Source organism: Dendrobium catenatum, unplaced genomic scaffold (assembly GCF_001605985.2).
Source record: "Dendrobium catenatum unplaced genomic scaffold, ASM160598v2 fragScaff_scaffold_655, whole genome shotgun sequence".
In the NCBI taxonomy this organism is placed as follows: domain Eukaryota; kingdom Viridiplantae; phylum Streptophyta; class Magnoliopsida; order Asparagales; family Orchidaceae; genus Dendrobium; species Dendrobium catenatum.
The window spans coordinates 480,126-504,374 of record NW_021319117.1 but is presented as its reverse complement, the minus strand read 5'-3'; the positions used below and the strand labels follow the sequence as shown (position 1 = coordinate 504,374).

The 24,249-nt window shown below is 32.1% G+C and overlaps 1 protein-coding gene across 2 annotated transcripts in view; it reads left to right on the top strand.

Annotated features, from left to right (window-relative positions):
- LOC110104572 (KH domain-containing protein SPIN1-like) overlaps positions 1-14,650 on the top strand; it is a 33,421-nt gene extending 18,771 nt beyond the window's left edge. The window contains exon 7 of one of the 2 annotated variants that reach the window (XM_020833740.2): positions 13,914-14,650. In XM_020833740.2, the coding sequence (XP_020689399.1) occupies positions 13,914-14,060 (147 nt within the window). In that variant the 3' untranslated portion in view covers positions 14,061-14,650. Of the gene's footprint in view, positions 1-7,731; positions 7,922-13,913 lie in introns of those variants that run through there. The other variant, XM_020833741.2, reaches the window with a different exon arrangement.
- Positions 14,651-24,249: the final 9,599 nt, after the last annotated feature.

Sequence of the window (24,249 nt, the reverse complement as noted above, 5' to 3'; positions counted from 1 at the left end):
CAATAAAGAAAATTTAAATTTAAGTTATAAGCATACGGAATTATCATTGTTGCGGGCTAGAATATTCACGGCAGTAAAGTAGGAAAATCTTTTCGTCTTATTGTTGCATGAATATCCAACAGACAAACAGAGAAAAAAGAAACACCAAAATTTTTTATGTAGAAATCCCTGAAGGGAAAAATCACGGGGCCACGCCTAATTGAAATGATTCCATTAATATTTGAATGGATTGCAAATGATTGGTTTGTTCTTGAACTTTAGGACGATTAGATTATAATACTTAACTATCAGGTTGAAATCTAGCGACGAATAAGGATCAAACGAAAGTCCGACAACGATAGGTGGTCGGGCAAAAATCCGGCATCAGTTGGTGGCCAGGCAGAAGTCTGGTGATAGTTGGTGGTCGAGCGAAAGTCCAACAACATCTGGTAGTTAGACAGAAGTTCGACGATAATCGATTGTCGGGCAGAAGTCCGGTGATAGTCTGGTGATGGTAGGTGGCTGGTGGCCGAGAAGTCTGATGGCCAGAGAACTCTAATTTCTCTTCATTTCCTCTCTTCCTTGCTTGCACCCTCTTAATGAAGGATGAGAGCTCTATTTATAGTTTTTTGAGAGTAACATGGACTGTAAATAGGGAGAAGATCAAGGGCTTGTTGGTAGTGTTTTGAATAGACAACCGATATCGACTCCCTTGATTGTGGACTGTTTTTCAAAATTTTTAATGCCTTAATGATATCAAAATTCGATGATCTTGGGCTCGTTTGATTTGCCTCGACGAGCCACTCGATTTGACTATAAACATGTCATGTTTGGAAATTGTTTTGTTGTCTCATTTATGGTTTAAACCTTCTAAATGTGCTTTAGGTCTTCAATTTGGACCCATTTGTGCTCATATTGGGTCGAATTTGGTGTCATTGTATTCTTCTTTTCGAGATTTTTAGTTCAACTATAAGTTTGCTGAAATCGGAGCTTGAATGGTCCTAGATTTAATTTTGAAAGTTGCCAACTCAATTTTGCCCCGAGATTAGTGCCCAATCATGATTAATTTTTGATGATATATCAATCATTATATAGATAATATATTTAAATGTTAAATATGCAATAACCTTGAGAATTATTATATGCTAAGGTTATATCATAATGTATATAATAGTAATGATTTATATAAAATAAAAGTAATAAAAGAGGGAAAATATATATGTATGTTAATTTACGGAAGTTCATCCCTGTATGATATTGGCTGGGGAAGCAACGTACCTGTGCATGTTAAATAAAAAATGTTATGGAAAAGGAAATGTAAATGGTTGTAACTTTATTAGTGCATTTAGACAGTGCTCCTGTACTAAATGAAAGGGGAAAGGGATAAATGAAAATGAAAAAAATGAATGAACATAAAATGAAAAAGGAATATGTTATTGGACAAAGATATAATAAAGATTTATCCCATATAAATTGATACGTTTATGTATATATTAGATAAAAAGAAGAAAGAAAAAAAAACATATAATTCATTGTATATTTTTGTATAATTGTTATATTATAAGAGTAATTACCCACTGAGTTTATCATGTAAACTCAATCTGTTAAACTAAGCTTTCAAGTAAGTCTCCTGACATTTAGAAATTGCTGAAAGAGGAGAGGAATACGTCTACAGAAGACGATGCACAAATGCAACTAGGTAATATATGATTTATGTAAATGTTAAGTATTTGAAAGATTTTGTTTGTAGTTTGATGGAAATTGTGTTAATGGTTTTTTAGTTTTTCTTTGGAATATATATGATAAAATGTTTTTGAATTTAAAGAAATGTTATTAACGTACGACTGTTCGTTCCCGCCTCCTTAATTCGAGCAACCGGGCCAGGTCGTGATAAAAGTGATATCATAAACCAATTAGGATATGAATCATACTAAAAGAGCTATTAGATTGATTATTGAAATTGAATTGATAATAAATTATGAATTTATAAGACATTGTAATTGTATTTCAGAACTCAAATTGATACTGAAGAAGATATATAAAGAACAATGCCTAAGCAGTTAACCCTGATGTACTGACACAAGTGATGATAGTAATGACATAATTAATTCAAGACTTGAGAAATCAACCAATAGGAAGTAGCGGTGTGTTGACTGTTAATTAGCTGATCAGCCCCCATGTTGACTAAGCCAAACCCCATGTAACTCCCTCACGACACAAGATCACTCGTAACCACCCACTACCCACATTGTCCACGATGTGGACCTTCGAAAGGGATCCACCGCTACAGAGTGTAGAGGGTATATAATCGTATCACCTCAAGGGATAGAAACGATCGCAGGCCTCCACGCTCTTCGCAAGCAGGCTAATGAGAGGGTAGATTAGATCATACATATGATCAACCATTGAGGATAGCGGCTTTCGCCAGTGCACTCAGATGGGTGATAATATGTACGACCTGATCAGTGTCACGGGGTTTCCCCTACCCGATACATCAGCTCTAATTGTCTAACATGCATCCAATGCTAAACTAATCTCCCGTATCCGACACCTCCTCGTCAGAAAGAACTTCCGCCTTTGCCTGTCTCGTCCGACATCCTAGTCTCCGCTCACACCCCAGCCTTCTGTGTTCATCTGAAGCATGCTGCAACACCGAGCTGCCTTCGCACACCGTCTCGCCTCCACACTCCAGACTGAACGCCAACCCTGCGTCTTACCTCAGGCTTCCTATTGCAGATGCTCTGACATTCCGATCAAGCCCGAACAAACACCTGATTGAACTGCTTGCATGCCTCCTAGGCTCGAACGCTTAGCGTGCCCTCTCCCGTTTCGCGTGAACTCTGTGATCAACCCCCTCTCCGTTCCTCCTCTCTTATATGTATTTAGTTTTGAAAAATTTCTAAATAAAATATCGAACTCTTGAACAAAAACTAACGGGCATCTTAGTCTAAAGGATTAAGTTGTAAGACCCACTTTCATACATCTTATAAAAGAAGTTATAAGACCTGTTATTTGAGAAAAACTCCTCTGAAATTAAATTTGAACCAACAAGAATCTTAATCTAAAAGATTAGGTTGTAAGACCTACTTTTATGCAACTTTCAAAAGGAAATTGTAAGACCTACCCAAATAATTAAATTCTCAGGTAGCCTGGCTGCAGAGCTAGGAAACTGTAAGACCTACTCATAAGTAGAGTAGTAAGTTCCACTCCAAATTAAACCGATAGACAACTTCTAAGAGAGTCGTAAGACCTATCAACCAAATTCAAAACTAATGGCCAGCCTTGCTCTAGAGCTTTGTTGTAAGACCCGCTAATGAGCCACTTCTCAAAAAAGCTGTAAGATCCGCTTTAATTTAAACTTTTAGGTAACTTCTAAATGAAGTTATAAACCCAAAATCAAAATAATTTCTAGGTATTCTAATAGATGTATATCCCAAAATCTTAATAAAACTAAAATTTACATATAAGCTTCTCAGTTTACTAAGGATCCTTGAGAAGATTCAACTCATGACTGCTAATCAGATTCCCTGGACACTACGGTTAATGATTGTTAATGTTGGTAAATTGAACCATTTTGTATACTTAGGACAACATATCATGGGATCTTGATAAGGTTTACCTCCATTTTCTTCACAATTGAGATTAAAACACCCAAACTTTATTCATCATTAATCGAGAGTTCTCTCTTATGTGTTAAGAGGGGTAATCAATTATGAGTGCTTGCACTCATGGGAAGTAAGGACCTAGATCTAACTAATTCTTGACACTACCTTCAGGGAAAATTTGGTTAACTATAATCTGACCCAAGGAAGACGAAATCCAATGTCTGCAAAGCGGGATTCATGTATATGCACTGTTTTTTTGAGCCAATAAATTTCTGGCAACTCCATTGGGGATATCTTTTCTCTTCATCTTTGGATGAAAATAAAATAAATATTTAGTCCCAAATAACAAAACATCTAAAAGAAATATAGATGTTCATTCATCGAAAGCTTGTGTTTTCTTTTCCAACATAATTCAAGTTGATTCTAATCCATGTAATTTCTGTTGACAAGTTGCTTAATATGATTCCTGTGAAGTCCTTTATGACTGTAAAATTGGGCGAGGAAGCCAAAGTGCAATTTCCTTAAGCCATTCTAAACACAGGCTATGCGGGGTGACCATCCAATTCAGAATTGTAGGAATGTCGTAGCATTCACTGCATGTTGCTGGTTACCACTTGTAGGCATACTATTTTATATACGACAAACCTTTCTTTATTGCTAGAAGATATTCACATTCATCGTATGATGTGCTGTGTATGTTTGCAAGGGGTTTTGTTGTTTGCAAATGAGTTGATGTATCCATCTGCATACTGGTGCTGACTACCAAGTGATAAGCATTCATTCATATATCATCTTTCATTTGTTCACAAAAGACCCCTCATCCTTACAACATATCTACTGCTGCTACTTAGGCAGGCTAATTCGTTTGTTGCAACCCCTCATCAGTACTTGCAAGGAATTCATTATATTCATTGCGCGTTGATCACCATGGCTTGTAGGGGATTAGTGTGCTTGTTTGCAGTTAAGCGACATTAGTTGTATGCAAGCTGTATTTGCTTCGAACTCTTCAAAGAATCTTGGTTGGCAATTCATTGCATGTTGATTGTTATTGTTTGTAGTGAGGTTAAATGTTCGTTTGTGCGTTGATATCGACTGGAAAGTGTTGTTGTATTCATCTACATATCTTTCATGTTTTGCTCATAAGCATATCAATGGATGTTTACATGCTACCATTCATAGATGGCTCATTACAAGTCTCTTGTCCTCGAGGACATTCTGTAATATACATAACGAGTCTTGCATCATTGTTTGCTTGGCATTTGCATTCCAATCAGCATGATGACTTCCAATATTTATTGAAAATTTCAAATTATTTGTTGTAAGCATATTGCATGTTTTCCATTTGATCTTTACTTGTAAGCCGATTATTCTTGAAATTATTATCAACTACAGTCCTTGCTTGTATATTTAATTTTGTTATTTTGTAAATTATAGGCTTCGTTTTAGATGTTAGGTTCAATTCCGTGTAATTTCAAGTTTGGTTCCATGTGGTCCAATTTTTTATGTTCAATTTCCTGTCAATTGTGCTCAAGTCCCATGTGTCGCGACGAAATTTAAGTAAAAATTCAATGTCATCGGAATTCGACAAAATAAATTTTATAAAACTCTAAACAAAATTTGGAGCAAATTGGTATATAAAATCTATATTTAATTTCGCTTAATTTGGGAGATAAAAATGTTAGAAGTTTCCTAATACCTAAACTACCCCTAGAAATTATTTAAGTGGAGATGTTTTAAGTGAGGCAATTAAGTCATTATGTAAATAAAAAAAACTCATCACTCGTAAAGGGACCAAATTTCATTTGGTCCCCATTGTTTGTTCGATCGAACTTAAGGAAAGAAGCTGACGGGAGAGAGAGGCGACGGGAGCTTTTCGACGGCGGCTCCGGCGGTGGTTTCCGGCGAAGGGATTTGAGGGAAATCGAAGAGGAAGTCAAGGGAAGAATAAGGTATGCCATAGATTTAAGAATATCCATCTTATCTCAAAAATTTTTGGAAGAGAAAAATTAGGATGTTCTCCAAACTTTATTTTCTTTCAAAATTCCTTCACCAAGATGTTTCCTAATGGTGTTAGGAAGATAATTATGGAATTTAATTTAAGTTTTATGAAATTAATTTTGAGATTTGAAAATTAAGGTTTTTCCTAAAATTTAAATTTCTTCAAGTGCTTTCACAAAAATGATTTTTATAGGTCTTAGCATGGTTTAAAATTGCGCAATATGAGGCTCGCCTTGAGGCCGGCCTTTGCGCAATTCCAGTGAAAAGCGCCTTGAGGCTTACTCAAGTTTTTTTTATGAGGCTTACGCCTCAACTTGCCTCGCCTCACCCGATATATATTAAAACTTACATAAATCCTGAAGTAAAGTCGCGAACAAATCACATTTCGTGTACCCCATAGTCGCAGCAACTTCCTCTTAACTTCTAACTTGTCGCTATTTTTTAACATATTATTTGAGTATTATATAAAAATTTACTTTTAACATTTATTTGCACTTAACACAATTTTTTTATTATGAGGTTCACGCCTCAAAATGCCTTGAGGCTTACACCTTGCCTTAGAAACAAAAAACGCCTCAATACCTAATTGTGCATTTTTAAACATGGTGATGACAGTGCTGATGACTTATGAGTTCTTATGTGATATGTCATTGCTATTTATTTTTTGAATTATATGTTAATTAAAAGAATAATGTGATTTGGGAAAGATGGAGTTTGAGTTGAACTATATTTCATGTTGTCTTATTATTGGGATATTTTGATTTCACTTCATATCTTGTGCATTTTTATGTTTTATATATTATTTACTCATTAGTATATACAAAATTTATCATTTTATGTTTACACAATTTTTTGATTTTGAGGCTTACGCCTCAAAACGCCTCGAGGCTTATGCCTCGCCTCATGAACGAAAAACGCCTCAATACCCGATTACGCAATTTTAAACATTGGGTCTTAGGAATGTTTCTAAAACGAAATTTTAAGTTTTTTTAAGAATTTGTATTTTTTTTTAATTTTTCTTATTAAATAATTCCGAAAAAGATTAAGGTAATTATTAAATTAGGTTTTGGGGAAACTTTGGCATGTTGATTTGAGGTAATTAATGAATTTAGCGTTTCTAAAATTTAGGGTTTTTAATAAATCCAAAATTTAATTAATTTTATTTTAATTAGAAAATTAGTGAATGTTTATTTTGGGTAAAATATGGAGTTAAACGAATTAAGGTAACATAATAATTAAGGAATTATTTAAATTAAGAAATTATTTAATTTCAAAAATAAAAATTAAATTAATCTTTTAATGAAAATATGTTATGATTAAGGTTAGATAAAAATGTTTATATTTATACTTAGTTGTTAATTACAAGGACGCTTCAAACTTAAGTGGCATCGGTGTGGTTTGCGATATTTATGTGGTAGGTGTTTGCATTAAATTAAGTTTATGAATTTAAATTAAGTAAATAATTCAATTTCAAATGTTATGATTATTGAAGAAATATTCAGATATTAATGTTTATAAATTTCTTTTTTTTGCTTCATTTTCATATGTAATTCATGTCATTGTGTTTATTCTTAAAATTTGTAAAACAAAAAATTCAAGGCATAACTGATACCGAATTATACACGAAAATTTTTGAACAACATATGATTCTATGAATAATTTTAGTCTCTTTGATGTATATAAATATTATTATTTGCATGTGCATGCTGATCCAGAGCCAATGGTAAAAGGGTTCTACAGAGGCAGTGATAAATGGGTTCTTCGGAGCCAAATGATAAAGGAATGATAATAAATTTGACGGTGTACTCGATCAGTACAAAATTTCTAGTACTTTCGGTACGGGTGCTTATTATATATTATATTATGTATTTTATGTATTTAATAAAAAAATTATAAATGAGAAAGGAAAAGTTTATAAAAAAAAAGAGAAAAAAGGTTTTAAAGGAAAAGCTTCTAGAAAACTGAATATGAAAAAGTATTATGATTTATGCCTACCAATATTTATTGTAATCTTTTAATTGTTTTATGTAATCTTTTAATTGTCTTCATTCATGCTCAATGATATGTTTAAAATTATTTTATGAATTTAAGATAAATGCTTATTACCCGCTGAGCGTTGGCTCACCCTACTTTGGGGAATATTTTTCAGGAGAAAGCGATAGGAAGTGATGACAAGACGACATTTTATCTACTGTCATAGAGGACCTCAATATGTCATGTTTTTATATTTCTGTTATGAGTTGAGTCACTGATTGTAATGAGGAGTTTGTTATTGTATTATGTTTATGTTTTTAGTGATTGTATGTTTTGATGAAATTGTTGAAAAATTTTAAGTTGGATGTTTAGTGGCTCTTTCTTAAGTTGTATGGATGATATTTATGTTTACGTCTTTTATGAAATGAAACTGTTATGATTTAAATGTTATATGTGTTTTTATGTACAATTGTCTGTTCCCTCCCTGTTAAAGGTTAGCCAGGCCAGGTCATTATAATAGTGGTATTAGAGAAAATGTTTAATACAGATCAATATGAAAGATCATATAGTATAATTGTATGAGTCTTGAAATGTATAGGAAGTGTGAATTTTATGAATTTTTGACTTATGATATTATGTTTTGTCTCAAGGATATGGATATTGAGCAGAATGCCACTGATGGCATTGAGAATGAAGCAGGGTCAATGAATCCTGAGCCTATTGCCACTGAGGGCAATGTAGGTGAAGCAAGGAGGGGGCTACCTATAGTAACAGATCCTTCAGGAAGTGGCAGCAGTGTCACAATGGAGTCATTTGCTCAAATGATGGCAACGATGACTCAGATGATTAGGAACTCCCAAACTTAGGCTAGTGGAAGTGGGAGTAGTTCTATGGATAAGAAATTAAAGCTATTTCAAGATATGAAACTTTCGTTGTTTTCAAGTGGTGGACCTATAGAGGCTGAGAATTGACTGATGAGAATAGAGAATATTTTGCAGGGCATGCCTTGCCCTGAAGATAGGAGGATTACACTCGTTGCTTATGCCTTTGATGGTGAGGCAGAAAGGTGGTGGCGGAGCTATCTGCAAGAGACTTTTGGAGGGCGATCCAGCAATCAAGTCTCATGCGAAAAGTTTGTAAAGATATTCAGAGACTAGTTTGTACCTATGTCAGTAAGGAGACAAATGCAAGATAAGTTCAACATATTGGTTCAGGGAGATCGATCTATTTCACAGTATGCGGTAGAATTCATTATGCTCTCTAGATATGCTCCTCACCTGATACCAAATGCTGAAGAAAAATGACACTGCTTCCTGACTGGACTGAAGGATATAATAAGGTAACATTTCATACCTTTTTGAATTGAAGACTATTCCACTTTGGTGGAAAGAGCCAGAAGGATCGAGATGGACTTGCAGGAAACTCAGAGGAGGGGCTTCCAGAAAAGAAAGATTGAGGGTAGGCCAAAACCCACTCAGTCCGCTCAGTCTAAAGTGTCTACTTGGAAGAAGCCCAAACTCAGCCATTCTGACAGTAGTGCCGCAGCTGCTACAGTATGCAGAAAGTGTGGAAGGATGCATAAGGGAGAGTGTCTCTCTACTACTAATACTTGTTAGTACTGGTTTCATCAGCCTGGACATATGGCAAAGTCTTGTCCTCTTTTGAGACAGAAATATGCTACAGAGGTAAGGACATGTAATAATACTCAGAGGACAATTAACAGACCAAAAATTGTGGAGTTTATAGCATCTGTTCCTTCTGAAGGTCAGCCTCGTCAGAATGTTCAGCCTCGAGTCTATGGATTGTCCCAACAAGAAGCTAAGGGGTTTCCTGATGTTGTTACAAATATGTAATTTAATTAATTGTAATGAAAAATATTATATGATATGAATGAACAATGACTATCATGTTTTATAATGATGTTATGAATTTTATGTGATTATGGACAATCTTAATGTGTAACAAACCAGTTAGAGTATTGTTTGATATTGGAGTGTCACACTCCTTTATTTCAGAAGGGTTTGTTAGATTTACAAATTTGCTTCCTACAATTATGTTGAAATCATTGTCAGTTCTAATGTCAAATGGGAATAAAATGAAAACTAATAGGAGTTATCATGTGGACTTGAGGATAGGTGATGAGAATTTAGAAGTAGATTTGACTGTTTTGCCATTGTGTGAATTTGATACAATCTTAAGCATGGATTGGTTATCTTGTCATTTCGTGACTATAGATTGTAATAAGAAGGAAGTTAGATTTCAAATGCCTGGGATGAAGGAATTTAAATTTCAGAGAGATAAATGGATAACTGCTACTATGATTTCATCCTTAAATTTTCAACTGTTAAGGAACGGATATGAAGGCTTCTTGGCCTATGTTAAGGAGGAAAAAGAGCTGAAAGATATTCCTGTTGTTCAGGAATATCTAGAAGTGTTTGCATATGATTTATCTGGCTTACCTCTAAGTAGAGAAATAGTATTCTCTATTGAATTGGTGATAGGAGCTGAACCTATTGCTAAAGCCTCTTATAGAATGACAATAAAAAAACTGAAGAAGTTGAAGTAATAATTGCAAGAATTGCTAGATAACGGATTCATCAGGCATAGTACCTCCCTCCCCTTGGGGTGCTCCTTTACTGTTCGTGAAGAAGGATGGAAGCTTAAGGCTCTTTATAGATTACAGAGAATTGAACAAGCTGACAATGAAGAATAAATATACTCTCCCAAGGATAGATGATTTGTTTGATCAGTTGAAAGGTGCATCAGTGTTTTCGTTTGATTTAAGGTCAGGATATCATCAACTCAGGATTTGAGAAGAAGATATAACAAAGATAACTTTCAGTACCAGATATGGGTATTATGAATTTGTGATGATGCATTTTAATCTTACAAATGCCCCTGTTGTGTTTATGGACCTCATGAATAGAATCTTTAAGTCATTTTTAGATCTATTTAAGATTGTGTTCATAGATGATATTCTGGTTTACTCCCCAGATGAAGAGATGCATGCAAATCACTTAAGAGCTGTGTTACATACATTGAGAGGAAATGAATTATATGCTAAGTTCTCCAAGTGCGAATTTTGGCCGAAGAGTGAACTTTCTAGGGTATGTGATCAGTATTGGGATGATTTCTATAAATCAACATAAGGTGCAAGCAATAGCAGATTGACCTCGACCAGCTACAGTGACAGATGTCAGGAGCTTTTTGGGTTTAGATGGATATTACATAAGGTTTGTTGAGGGGTTTTCACAGATTACTATCCAGATTGACTCAGAAAGAAGTGAAGTTTGAATGGACAGCTCAGTGTGAAGAAGCTTTTCTGAGATTAAAGCAATGTATGATGATTGCACCAGTGCTGACTATTCCTTCAGGGTTAGATGGATTTTAGCTCAATAGTGATGCCTCGCATAAAGGATTGGGTTTTGTACTGATGCAGAATAGAAGAGTCATTGCCTATGCTTCTATGCTTCTAGACAATTGAAAAATCATGAAACGAATTGTTTAACCCATGATATGGAATTAGCTGCAGTAATTTTTGCCTTAAGGATCTAGAGGCATTATTTATATGGGATAAGGTGTGAAGTTCTTACTAATCATCAGAGTTTGAAGTATATCTTCAGGTAGAGGAGATGATTATAACTCACTAAGGATTATGAGTTGGACATTAAATATCATCCGGGTAAAGCAAATGTGGTTGCAAATGCTTTGAGCAGGAAGAATTTATACAGTGCAAACTAAGTGATTACACAACAGCAGGAATTGATAAAAGGAATTGGATAAGTTAAATTTTAGTGGTTCAGCCCAATGATGTAGAAATTGTGATGTTGAATCAAATGATTATTCAATCAACATTTAAAGATAGAGTAGGAGAAGCTTTGCCATAAGATGTAAATTTTAAGAAGATATTGGATATAGTTGGTACGTGATACATTGAAGAATTTGAGCTTGATGATGAAGGATTGCTACATTACAGGGGCAGATTGTGTATTTCAGATGTTGGAGACTTAAGGAAAGAAATCATTCAAGAAGTTCATTATTCAAGTTACACCATTCATCCATGCAGTAACAAAATGTATCAAGACTTAAAGTGTTTTGGTGGCCGGGAATGAAGAAGAGTGTGGTAGAAGTAGTGGCTAAATGTACTTTTTGCCAAATGGTCATGATAGAACATCAGAAACCAGGAGGTTTATTGCAGTCCTTACCTATACTTGAATAGAATTATGAAGACATTGTTATGGATTTTGTGGTTGGTTTGCCCAAATCTAGAAGAGGATGTGATGTTTTATGGGTGATAATTGATAAGTTAACTAAGTCTGCACACTTCGTACCTATCAAACAATCTAATCCAGTTGAGAAATTGACAAGCTTGTATGGTAATGAGATTGTTAGATTACATGGAGTACCAAAGTCTATATTATCAGATCAGGATGGAAGATTCACATCCATATTGCGGAGGAAGATTCAGGAAGCTATGAGTATCTTACTCACATTTATTAAAGCTTTTCACCCTCAAATAGGTGGGCAGTAAAAAAGCCATTCATACTCTAGAAGATTTGCCCAGGTTATGTGTTTTTGGATTTTGGTGGCATGTGGGAGACATATATACCACTGATTGAGTTTGCCTATAACAACAGTTTTCAAGCAAGTATAGATATGGCTCCTTATGAAGCTTTATATGGGAGAAAGTGTAGAACTCTTTTAAGCTGGACTGAGATAAGAGAAAGTAAGATTTTTGGGGCTGATTTAGTGGATGATGCTACAAAAATGATAAGGCTGATCCGTGACAAATAGAAAACTATGCAGGATAGACAGAAGAAATACATCATAGATCAGTAGAATTTGAAGTTGGTGAATTTATATTTCTCAAGATTAGTCCAATGAAGGGTGTGAAGAGAATTTGACAAGATAGGAAAACTGAGTCCAATATATGTTGGTCCTTTTGAAATTGCAGAAAGGATTGAAAAGGTGGCATACAGGTTTATTTTGCCAAGTTATATGATGGAGTACATAATGTATTTCACATCTCTTCTTTGAGGAAGTATATTTTAAATGGAGTTCAGAAGATCAGTACTGATTCAGTGGATATACAACCGGACTTGATTTTTGTAGAAGAACTTGAGAGGACCATAGATATTAAAATTTATGTATATTATTAGGTGTATATGTTTGATGGAAATATTATAGAAATAATAAAATACATGTATTAAACTATTTTCTTATTAATATTAGAACTTCACCATACAAATTAAATAAATGCTAATTTTAATTAAAATCTATATATATAGATTTGCCTAATAATAAGGCTATATAATTAAATCATTGTCATCAAACATAGAATTAGTTGGTCAACTAAAATTTGATTATGGCTAAGAAAACTAATAAACAAATTTGATAAAAATTTTAGAACTCTGGTCATGCTCTCAAAGCTTAGGTCAAACTCGATAATAAAATAAATGAACTTGAATAAGGTATTACTCAACTTGTCTTGCTCATTTATGACCCTAATTGTTGCATACTAGTTTTTCATTTTGCGACGTGAATCTTGAAGAACTTCATAAATTTTGTTCATTAAAAAAAATCTTAGAAAATTTCAGATTTTGATTCCTTTTAAATTATATTTTGGAGTGAATTGTATATATTTTTTTAATTTAGATCAAAGAAGACTAATGTTTGAATGCTCTAAGCAGTTGTTTGATTGGTTGAAAAAGGAAAGCAATTTTGAGAAAGCAATCTATTGGAGGATTTTTTTTTTGGTTATTTATAGGTTTCGAGACAAAAAAAAAATTTCAATATTGGCTTAATAAACTCACATCCTAAATTGTATTAGTGAACTTTAGACCCCTAAGATGTTCTAAATTAACATCCATGCAAGGGCTACCTAATCAATTTTTCTTACAATCCTAGTAGTTTTGGACAAAACAACCACTGCCTTCATTTAAAACATAGCATAAAATCTAGTTGCTTTCTCTTTTAGCACTGAGGCTTTGTTTGGGACGGCTTTTTACTGTTTTTCAAAATCTAGTTGCATTCTCTTTTAGCACTGAGGTTTTGTTTGAGACGACTTTCTTGCTGTTTCTTAAAGCAGCTTTTTAATATAAAAATTAAAATTTATGTATTAAAAAATTGCTTTAAGAAACAGTAAGAAAGCTGACCCAAACGAAATCTGAATATATTTATGACCTTTTAGAGGAAGTTCTCATTAACCATAGTTATTCATGGCTCTGCCATTTCCCTTTTTACATCTTCCAAGTGGAGCTCATACTGTTAACATTCTGATAACTGTCAGTTCCATCCTTAACCATGATGAATTTCTTCTCTTAAGAATATTTTGATTTATGTTGCATTGATCCACAGGAAGAATCACATGATTACTATAAAAGACAGCAGCTGAGAGAGCTTGCAATACTGAATTCAGGATTCAGAGAAGAAAGCCCTCTTCCCAGTGGTACTGTCTCTCCATTTAATGCCAGTGGACTCAAAAGGCCAAAAACTGGACGCTAGTAAAACTATTTTGCTTCCTGCAACTATTTTCTTAGGGGATTTTCATTCATACAACATAATTCTTATATATTTACATTTATAATCTCCAAAAATTAATATTTATTTATATAACACTTCAGTGTCTTAATCACATCTAAATAAATGAATAAAAAAGTATTTTTCACTTTTAAAAAAGTTAATATTAGTGATATGATTTAAAGATTTAGGCGTTATTTAAGTAAATATTAAAATTTATGAGATAGATATGTAAATATATAAAAATTATGTGATATGTATGTAAATCCCTTTATTTTTTATTATCATATATCACCCTGAGCTCAGAATGCATTGATACAAAGGAATTCAGTACCTGAAGTAGCTGCTGATCTTGATCTGCTTGTTTGTTCTCCAGAAGATGTCAATCTATGTAACTAAGCTGACATTATTTATGCTTTTTTTTTTTTCTTGTTTTGAGAGAGAGATTTCAGGCTATAATTTGCTGTAAAACTTGGAACAATATTCATTTGATTCGTTTTTCCTTAGTTTTGTGAAGTGAATACTGTATTTGTGTATTGTAGTTTGCTTGAAATTATAAAAATTAATTATTCAAATTTCATAATGAGATTTCTTAAACTAACTACACAGAAGTGAAGCTTTTGGGCTTTTTTTTTTTTATTTTATTTTATGTGAGATGATTGTTTGCTTGGAAAGGTGCATACTTTTAATTATAATTGAAGACAAATTATTACTAATTAGCTCTAAAGCTTTATTTAATTACGGGGATCAAGAACACCCCTATTAATTAATTATGGATGTAGGCCAGCTCACCTTAACTTTAATTATGGATTTGCAAAAAAAAAAAAAAAAAAAAAAAATATTGTTTGAGAGCTTAGACTTTGTTTGAGATTCATATATGCGGTGTGTGTGAGTTTATGATTTAGGGTCTGTTTGAGATCATTTTTTTACTGCTTTACTTTTCAAATTATAGTCACAGTTTATGTTTGACTATTATTTTTTATTAAATTGTGTTATGAAGTTATTTTTTATAGTAATTAAAAAAAATATTTTTCTCATAATAATTTTACAATTATTTTTATAAAAAGTTGGAGTTGTTCCAAATAGACTTCTAGATTTTATTTGAGACAGTTTTTTTATTGCTTTTAAAGTAAATTTTTAGTATAATTTTGTTTAAATATAATAACACATGACTAATGTCATTTAATTAGGTCTAATAGAACTATTCTTGTAACTAGCAAGCGGATGCTTGCTTAAGGGTTTCCAGTCTTAAACATAAGAGGTCAGATAGGTCGACTATCCCTCTTATTTAGTTTGAAACATGTTTTTTATATGTCTTATGTTTGGTTTGGGATAATTTTCTTCTTACTTTAGATAACAGCTTTCTAGTATAAAATTTTTTAAAAGCAGTGAAAAAATAGTGGCTAAAAGATGTCCCAGATGTAACCTTAATGTAATATATGTTAATTGATAATTCATCAGAAAATTAAGTCGGACAAGTATGAGTTTTTGTGTAGCATTGAATAGGAAATTTTATGAAATAAATTTCAGACCATTTGAATTTTGAATTTAGCAAACTTACAATCAAATTGAACTACTCAATGAACCAAAAATGATTTGATCTAAATCAAAATGAGCCCAAATTAGACTCCGGAAGCGTAGGCAAAAACTTTGTGACATTGATTGAGGGATCAAGTGGTCTTCTGATCTTCTATGCTTACAGTCAAGATGAGCAACACATCAAGAGAAATCCAATATACCTAAGATAATTCAATTTTGAAATATTTAATTCATTTAAATGTTGAATGAATAGTTTATGATTAACAAAATTAATTGGGTCGTCCAATGAGGTGTTTTGAGATTTTTGATAAATTTAACAAAACACGTTACTTCAAAAAAATTATAAATAGATCCCCATTCTCCATATGAAGGGAAACTTAAAGTTAAACATGGACTTACAATTGGAGAGAGCTCTGCCAGATATTCAACATCAAAGATTGTTGTAAACAATAATAGTTACTTAACCACTATCACTCAGCCACCATTGTCCAACTACAATCTCTTGACTATTGCCATCTGATTATGATTTCATGATCATCAGTTTCTTACTATTATTATTGGATCATGATCTCTTAACAACCATTGCTTGACTATAGTTTTCAAGCATGTCTTACTTCCTTCACTTAATTACCGCCTCTCGCTAACTTAATTGCCAACAACATTGATATATGACATTTCTATGAGGCTAATGCTTTTTGTTAACCTCAATGCAAACACTCACTAATTTAGCTTCCCATCATTACCAGCAATATTAATGCAGTCTATTGGTTATAAGTTCTATGCACACCATTGCCTATAATGTTGATGCATGACATCGATGCAAACCTTCGCTTTTAAATCTAATCCATGCATTGGCTATAGGGCTAATACACATTGTCAACATCAAGAATGATGCATATCAACTGTCTCCGATCATTGCTCACGACATTGATGCAAGAAATTAGCAATAAGGTTGAAGTTCATTATCAACATGAACTCCAATTCTGAATGTGAACACCAAGATTATACTAAATTTTCAGGTCTTTCGTCTCCTCAAAGGACAATGACTAAACAAACTATTAATGATCTCTTGAATATAATTCTAATGACTCAAGTTTCTTATATATTTCACCATGGAATCCATGCGCCTTAGTTCACATTTATTAAATTTTACCAAAGCCTTTCCTAATTACAAGAAGGGGGATCATTTGTAGCTAATAATATACACTAGAGAAATCATTTTAATAAGCATAAACCTTCCTCTTTGTGTTTCCAATGTAAAAGTTGTGTCTCTTATAGCTTTCTTTTATTTGTATGTATGCTAGATCTTTGCACAAAGTTAAGATGTTAATATCTCTCTTTCTCTCTCTCTACTACCATAAATAGCATAACACATAACAATTTGATGCTATATGTGAGAAATATTCCCATCATGCTACAAACACTTCATCAATGATTAACAAGCAATTCCTCAATCAATGAACACGTATTTTAACTTGTGAAGAAGGCCATCTAAGCTCAACTTTAGAGGATAACATGCACAGGATGGAGGAGTGTCATAATCAATATATGAAGTTCCTCCTCCATCATAGCCTCATTAGGATTTTTTTTTTACTTAACCATGTGTTACTCAACCATCTTTTAATATTCTAATAATCTTGGTGGACATGAATCAACTTTGCCTTACTGGTGCAATTTCTCGTGCTATAAAAGATGAACATGATGCTATATCTGGGAGGAACTTTCTTTAAGAGATATGGATCAACTAACTCCTCACTGTAATTTTAAGGAGTCTTTGCCCTAAATGATGCAATTATTTTGCATTCCATTCAAGGTTATCATGCAAATGCAATAGAACTAAAAGAAGAATCAAGATATATCTCATGTAAGTAACTTGAGATCTTTTATTTTTTTAACATAGCATTTTACATTTTTATTTAGAAATATCTTGTGAAGGCATGTGGTAAATATGGACTCAAATCTAAACCCCTAGAAGACACACCTATAAGGGATTCTAAAATAGAAGTTTGTAATGAGCTGGATCCTTACTAGAAATACTTTATTAGAGCAAGTAATTGACATAATCTCTACTCATTAAAAAACCTCTTAAGGTTAAAACCTCATAATGTACATGTTATTCAAAACAATTAGGAGGCATGAGCCTCATAAGGTGTGAGATCGCTTAAAAATCTTAAAAGACATAAGTCTTAGAAATTACATGTTATGAAAAAATCACAAATGATATGTCTTGAAAGGTGTTAGTTCTCTAAAAATCTTAGAAGGCATTATGCTCGTAATTAAGTTATACATTGCTCATATTATTACAAAATCTCAAAAGGTATAAGCCTCAGAAGTTATAGGTTTCTTTATCTATCCATAAATCCTAGAAGCAAAAAGTCTTATAAGTTACATGTTTTTTAATTGTCTATAAACCTCAAAAGGTATATATATTCTTTATTCATATGAAGAATATCTACAAACATTTATTACTAATTTCCTACTTATTCAAAATTTTCAAATTGGCGTAAGTTTGAAAGATGTAGATCTTTAATTCCTACAAAATCTAAAAAGGTATAAGCCTTAAAGTAGACACAATATTCATTCATCCAAAGATAACTGTGATAGAAATTGATTTATATTACCTAAAGAGTACATAGTGTATCCCAACATCTTTATTAAATAGGATCAATGTCACTGTTTCCTAACAAAAGCTTAACAGTTTTCTTTTATTAATTACTCAAATATTCAACTATACCATAATATAATTTTAATAAAACTTGAAAATTTTCAAGTACATGTCACAAAAATATAAAGGACTAACACTTATATTATCACAACTCCACCCGACAAGACCCACTGATGGAACAATTCATATTATGTTGGCTTGTGATATGCTATTCATAAGATCTAGTTCTGAAACACTTTCAATTTTTTTCTTCCGATATAAATATTAAAGCAAACAACAAAGTGTAGAGCTAATAAAACATCCAAAGTGTTGAAATAAAAATAACTCATCCATCTCTTTTATTTCATCAGTAAATAAAAGCTATGGAACAAAGTAATAAACTAACTATGATTGTGTAAAAATCAATAGAAGATATATATGTAATCTTATTTCAGATCATGAACTGCTAATCAGCATGCTCCTTCACTTTCCTAGATCTTGAAAATAGAATACAAAGTTATAATGACCTAAATTAACTTAGCAGGCCATAAATACTGATCTAAAATTTTAAATATATTTTTATTAAATACTTTATAGATTATTTAAATGCAGTATAAAAAATCACTGTACTAAACAAAATAATATGAGTATAGTAGTTATCCAAAGATTCAAGTAATAATATTGAGCTGTCAAATAAACTAAAATTCATATCACAGAATAAAATATAACATATTTCTTTTGTCTCAGATAGAATCTCAAAGGATTCTGGCCTTTTAGGACTCCTACTGTGCTTATAGCACCATAGCATGCTCTTAAGCACCAAAACATGACATTTTGCTATCATAGCATGCCTTATAAGCACCATAACATAGCATTTTAGCCACCAGAATGTTTTGCTTCTTTAACAACAATTTCTCCATTCAACCAATGAAACACATAATTCAATCACATAAATACATATTTCATCACATTACAACAATTAAAGCATAATTGAACTCATATCAGAATTGCACAGTTTTCTATAATAGCAGGCAATAGAAATTCCTACCGAGTAAAAATTCATAATTTTAAAATACAACTAAATTATTAAAGATTATATAAAATATTATTTTAATATTTTAATCATACTACAATACTATTTTTTAGAGTCCAAATTATTTTTTCTTCAATAAAAACTATATAATTTATAACACCCATGGTATAAAATTTCTAGAAAAGATTACAAATGTTCAAAATCTCAATCTTTATAACATATAAAAAGTTATGCGGTGAAAGTTTCAAAATTGTCCTTATTTTTAGTAACAAAAATATAAATTTAATTAGAAAATTCGAGAAATCTTCAGATTTTTGAAAACTGAGATAAACATAATGTAACATACCTCTATCTGAATAACTTTCAGAACTAGGCGGATAGCTAAAAATGACACGAAGCGCCCAAAGATCCTTCTTTCCTTAAAATCCTTCTCTTCTTTCTTACGCAGCTGCCAAGATGTTGAATGAATGAAATAGTGAATTTAGATATTTTTAATATTAAAATTTGCTCTAGTGCGTGATGCCTTGTAACATTGGCAATGGTATCCCGCAGCGCTAGCTACGGTGCCACCCTACAGTATTGACAGTGCCACTTCCCATACTGCATGAGCACTGGATTAAATGTAAATTTTTTTCGAGACTTTAGCATCGATGCGCCAAAAACATAGTGCCACTATGGTAAAGGAAAATTTTCAAAAATTTTCAATATGCATTAATACCCCTAGAACTCACTCTATAATGCATGCAAGCCTTTTTCATACTCACATATCATTCCCGAACACATACAAAAGAGTTCAAATAATAAAGTTAAAACATTTAGCTTTTTTAATTTGGGTCAAAAAATGTTAGACTAAATGTTGAACCTGCAAGTATCACACCTATGGGGGCATGTTCTAAAAAATCTTGATAACTTTAATTTATATATTTAGTTTATTAATTGCAAACACTACTACTTCAAACAACTTAATGACAAAATGCCAATCAAGCTTGTACATGATGTGAAGAAATATAGATTCAAGGGTAGACAAATAAGAAGCCTTATGTTAAAGACATATATAAGATTATTGAATCTAAGTGGTGTCAATGCACTCTTCCTCACATTATTAGGAATCTCTTGAATTTTTCAATATTCTTTAAATCCTTAAACTCCTATCATAGCTTCTAATGGTATATCTCTCCCCTATTGAAATTTGTTGCAATGGTACGACTTCTATCTCTGATGTAGAACATCTTAAATAATAAAAAAGAAATTAAATCTAACATTGATGCTTGACATCACCAATATTAGCACTTGGTATTTGTATTTAGAACCATGCTCTAACTTCTCAACTATGATTGTTGCGCTTGAAGCCTTCTCTTCTACCCCTCAATAATTTTCCTCTATATGTGGAAACTTCATCATCACGCCTTTATGGTGTAAATGAATGGATTTGTTGAGTGATAGTGATCCCAATCACCATTGAAACTTTTTACCTAGTGATCATAATCCTCTTCATTGTTGGGACTTCAGTGTGAGATGATGTTTTAAATATAGAAGAAGACTTTTAAGGGGACTCTATAATAAAATGAACTTTGATATTCATTTTTCGATACACAAACTTGTGTACATATTGTGGATGTATTTAAGAAAAATGCGGCCTCTAAACTTGTTCTTATGTTAGCATGTACAAAGTAGCCATAACAATAGTAGTAGGGATTTGTAAGCCACCAAGATGATAGTGGTTCCACCATCTCTTGTGTTGATAATAACGTAAGCTAAGTTGATGTCAGCTTCATGCCATAGCTTCATAATAAAAGGGGTATTTTAGAGATCAATTTTGCATAAATGAAAGATGGGCACCAATAATCAACATTTGGTGTTTCACCCTAAACTTTTAAAATACAAAATATATAAATAGATGACATTATAGTATATAAGCATACTTCATGTAATACTTATAAAAATATAGAACCATGCTTAGAATGAAATCCAAAACTCATAGAGAATGTTATCTTAGGGATTATTATGACATTTGATTTCATTGTTATTAAGTTGTTACTATAGTGCATGTACAACTAGCCAAAGATGAAAAGAAAAAAAAAAATCCAATGAAGCCATCAAAAATCGATTGGCTCTAAAACTTCATGTTTTTTTATTATTTTATTATTTTTATTTGTTTACTAAAACTTCATGCTTGGATATTCTAATAGAGTTTTTAATTTTGTCAAAATTTTAGGTCACATATTATATTACATATAAGACGCTAATAAACATTTCATCCTTATTTTATGAGAATTTTAAGGCCTAGTTCTAAATTTTTAATATGCACATGCCCTATAATTAATTATGCCTCCTAATTATGAGAGAGAAATTTTGACTAAGATAATCTTTTGGAGTTAAATATATAGTATATAATAGCATCAATTTGACTTTAGACTTTACAAAATTTTATCAACTTGAACTTACAGAGGATGGTAAGGGATATAGTGATGAAACCGATCAAGATCTCATACTCCAATCATATTTGGTTATCATGGACTTTGCTCTACTTAATTAGACATTTATGAACTTAAACAATACCCCATATATAGATGATGAAGTCTATGAGATTTTTCCTTATGATTATACCTTGTAGGTTTGAAACTAAGAGTTTACATTTTGAAAGTGATTTTTTATTTATTATAGGAAGTATTTAGGGTCTTATGCAAATATAAATGAAAACATCTTATAGTTTTAAACTTATTTCGTGGGGGTTTATCCCAAGGTTTAAGTCTTGTTAACTCCACTTTAATGAATACATATGGAGGATCATGCTTGAAGTATGGGACCTACAATCCTATCTTATAAGCAAGGTAGTCTAGTTGTGAACATTTGTGTATGTCATGTTTGAGTTTGATATACATATATTTTAAAATAAGTGCAATCCTTTTAAATACTCACATCTCATAGAGGGAAAATTAGAGTTCAACATATTTAATTCTTTATGTTCACATGACATTTTAGACATTAAGTTCTGGTGACTAACACATAGTAATTGTAGAACATATGTACAATTTGGTTTTATCAAGTTCAAAGTATCACTTAAATAACATATATACATTTCAATACATTTGTATACTTTTTGATGCATTTTTATAATGCACATGCACACTTTTAAAGATATTTACATGCCTCAACTGTTTATTTCTCAAAGCATTTTGAGATTATATGAAAGCAATCTCATAATGCCCATCCATTGTTTAAAAATATATGAGTTCTATTTTTAACATGATTATTTTATCATTTATATGTGTGATTATTTTATTTGTGAGTTATTAAAGACTGTCTTCTATCCACTTGCTTGTATGTATTGTTGATTCAATGGAATTTGTGATCTAGGTTATTATTATGCTTTTAAAATAATTTATTTGGTTACTTGCAGTTGATTCACATTTTTTTTTTGAGTAAATACCTTTGGAAGTAGTTTTTCATCTTTTAATTTAGTCTCTCACTTGATCATTGTCAAGTGCATTGTATTTTGCAATTCTAATAGTTTTTTTCACACTTTTTAGTGCATGTAGGTCTAGTTTTATATTCAATTTTTGTTATATTCAACTATTTAAATAAAACATGCAACATAGTCTAAATTTTTATTGAAAGGGCTTATTCATGCTCTCTAGCAAGGTATCAAATCCCTGATAGGTCTTTATATGCATTCAATTTTTCATTCAATTATTATGTTGCAGTTCATTTGATATATATAACATGTATTGCATTTAAAGTTTTATTTTTATAATTTAATAATTTATTTTTATTTTGGTCATATTATTGAGTCCAGAGAATCATTTTAAGTATCCCTTTTCAAATATGTGCATCACTATTCATTGACAAATTTTGGTAGCCCCTTAATGTTTTTCCTAGGCAAGAGGAATCTATAGGGAGTCTCAGCTTGTCCACCATGTCAATATAGACATAGTCAATTCTTAATACACTACTATAGAAATATTCTTAAACCTACCACATCAAGAAAGGTGTATATATGGTACCTGCATGATAGATTTGTAGCAAATATTTTCCTACCACGCTAAGAAAGCTACCTGTTGCATTATAAGTATTGCTTATGAGTTTCCCTTGTCATGCTAAGAAAAGTGCACAAAATTTATGATTATCATGACAATTACTTTATAGCTGGGATTAATAGGGTTTTGAGAGGGGATATTTATACATTCATGCATGAGGTGGTGACAAGGATGATGAGGTGATAAGGAACTTATCATGTCAAACACATACTATTCCTCTCTATTTTTGAATTTAAAAAAAAATCTATGAAATTTCTCTATTATTTTGCTTGAAAAAAATTCTTTTTAGAGAGAGGGGGAGTGTGAAAGAGAGGAGAATAATGAGAGGGTGGAGACTGGCAACCAGTGTTGGAACGTTGATGGCGTTTAGACTAGTGACTTGATGTTGGAGAGTGTTGGTCTTGATTTGTAAGTGAGGAGGTATTTGTTGTGTGGATATTAATAGTGAGGGTTGTCAAGGATGAGGTTGGATGTTAGTTGAAAGTGAGAAAGATAGATAGAAAGGGTGAATTACTGAGGAGGATATTTGAGAGCATTAGTAGAGCAATTTTTAAAAATAATTTAACTTACATTTTGTCAAATAACAAAAATGACAACTTTTTTTCCTAGAGGATCTTAAATCCATTTTCTTTCTTCTTCCCACATCGAGACCCTATAGATGCTCTTCTTGATAAGTTGGTTGGTTGTTGGAGAAGTATTATGAGGTTTTTTTTCTTCTAAATTTTTTATGATTGTGCTGACTTGACAATAAAGATGACTTAGGGGGAGGTTGATTAATTAGTGGTTGATTGTTGGTAAAGGAAAGGAAGAGGGAGTCTCATCGGTAGATGTGAAAGAGGGATATAAGAGGAAAATTTTGTAGATTTAACTTAACCCTAAAGTCTTATGATCTCCTCTTCTTCTTCACATGGTTGGCCTTGT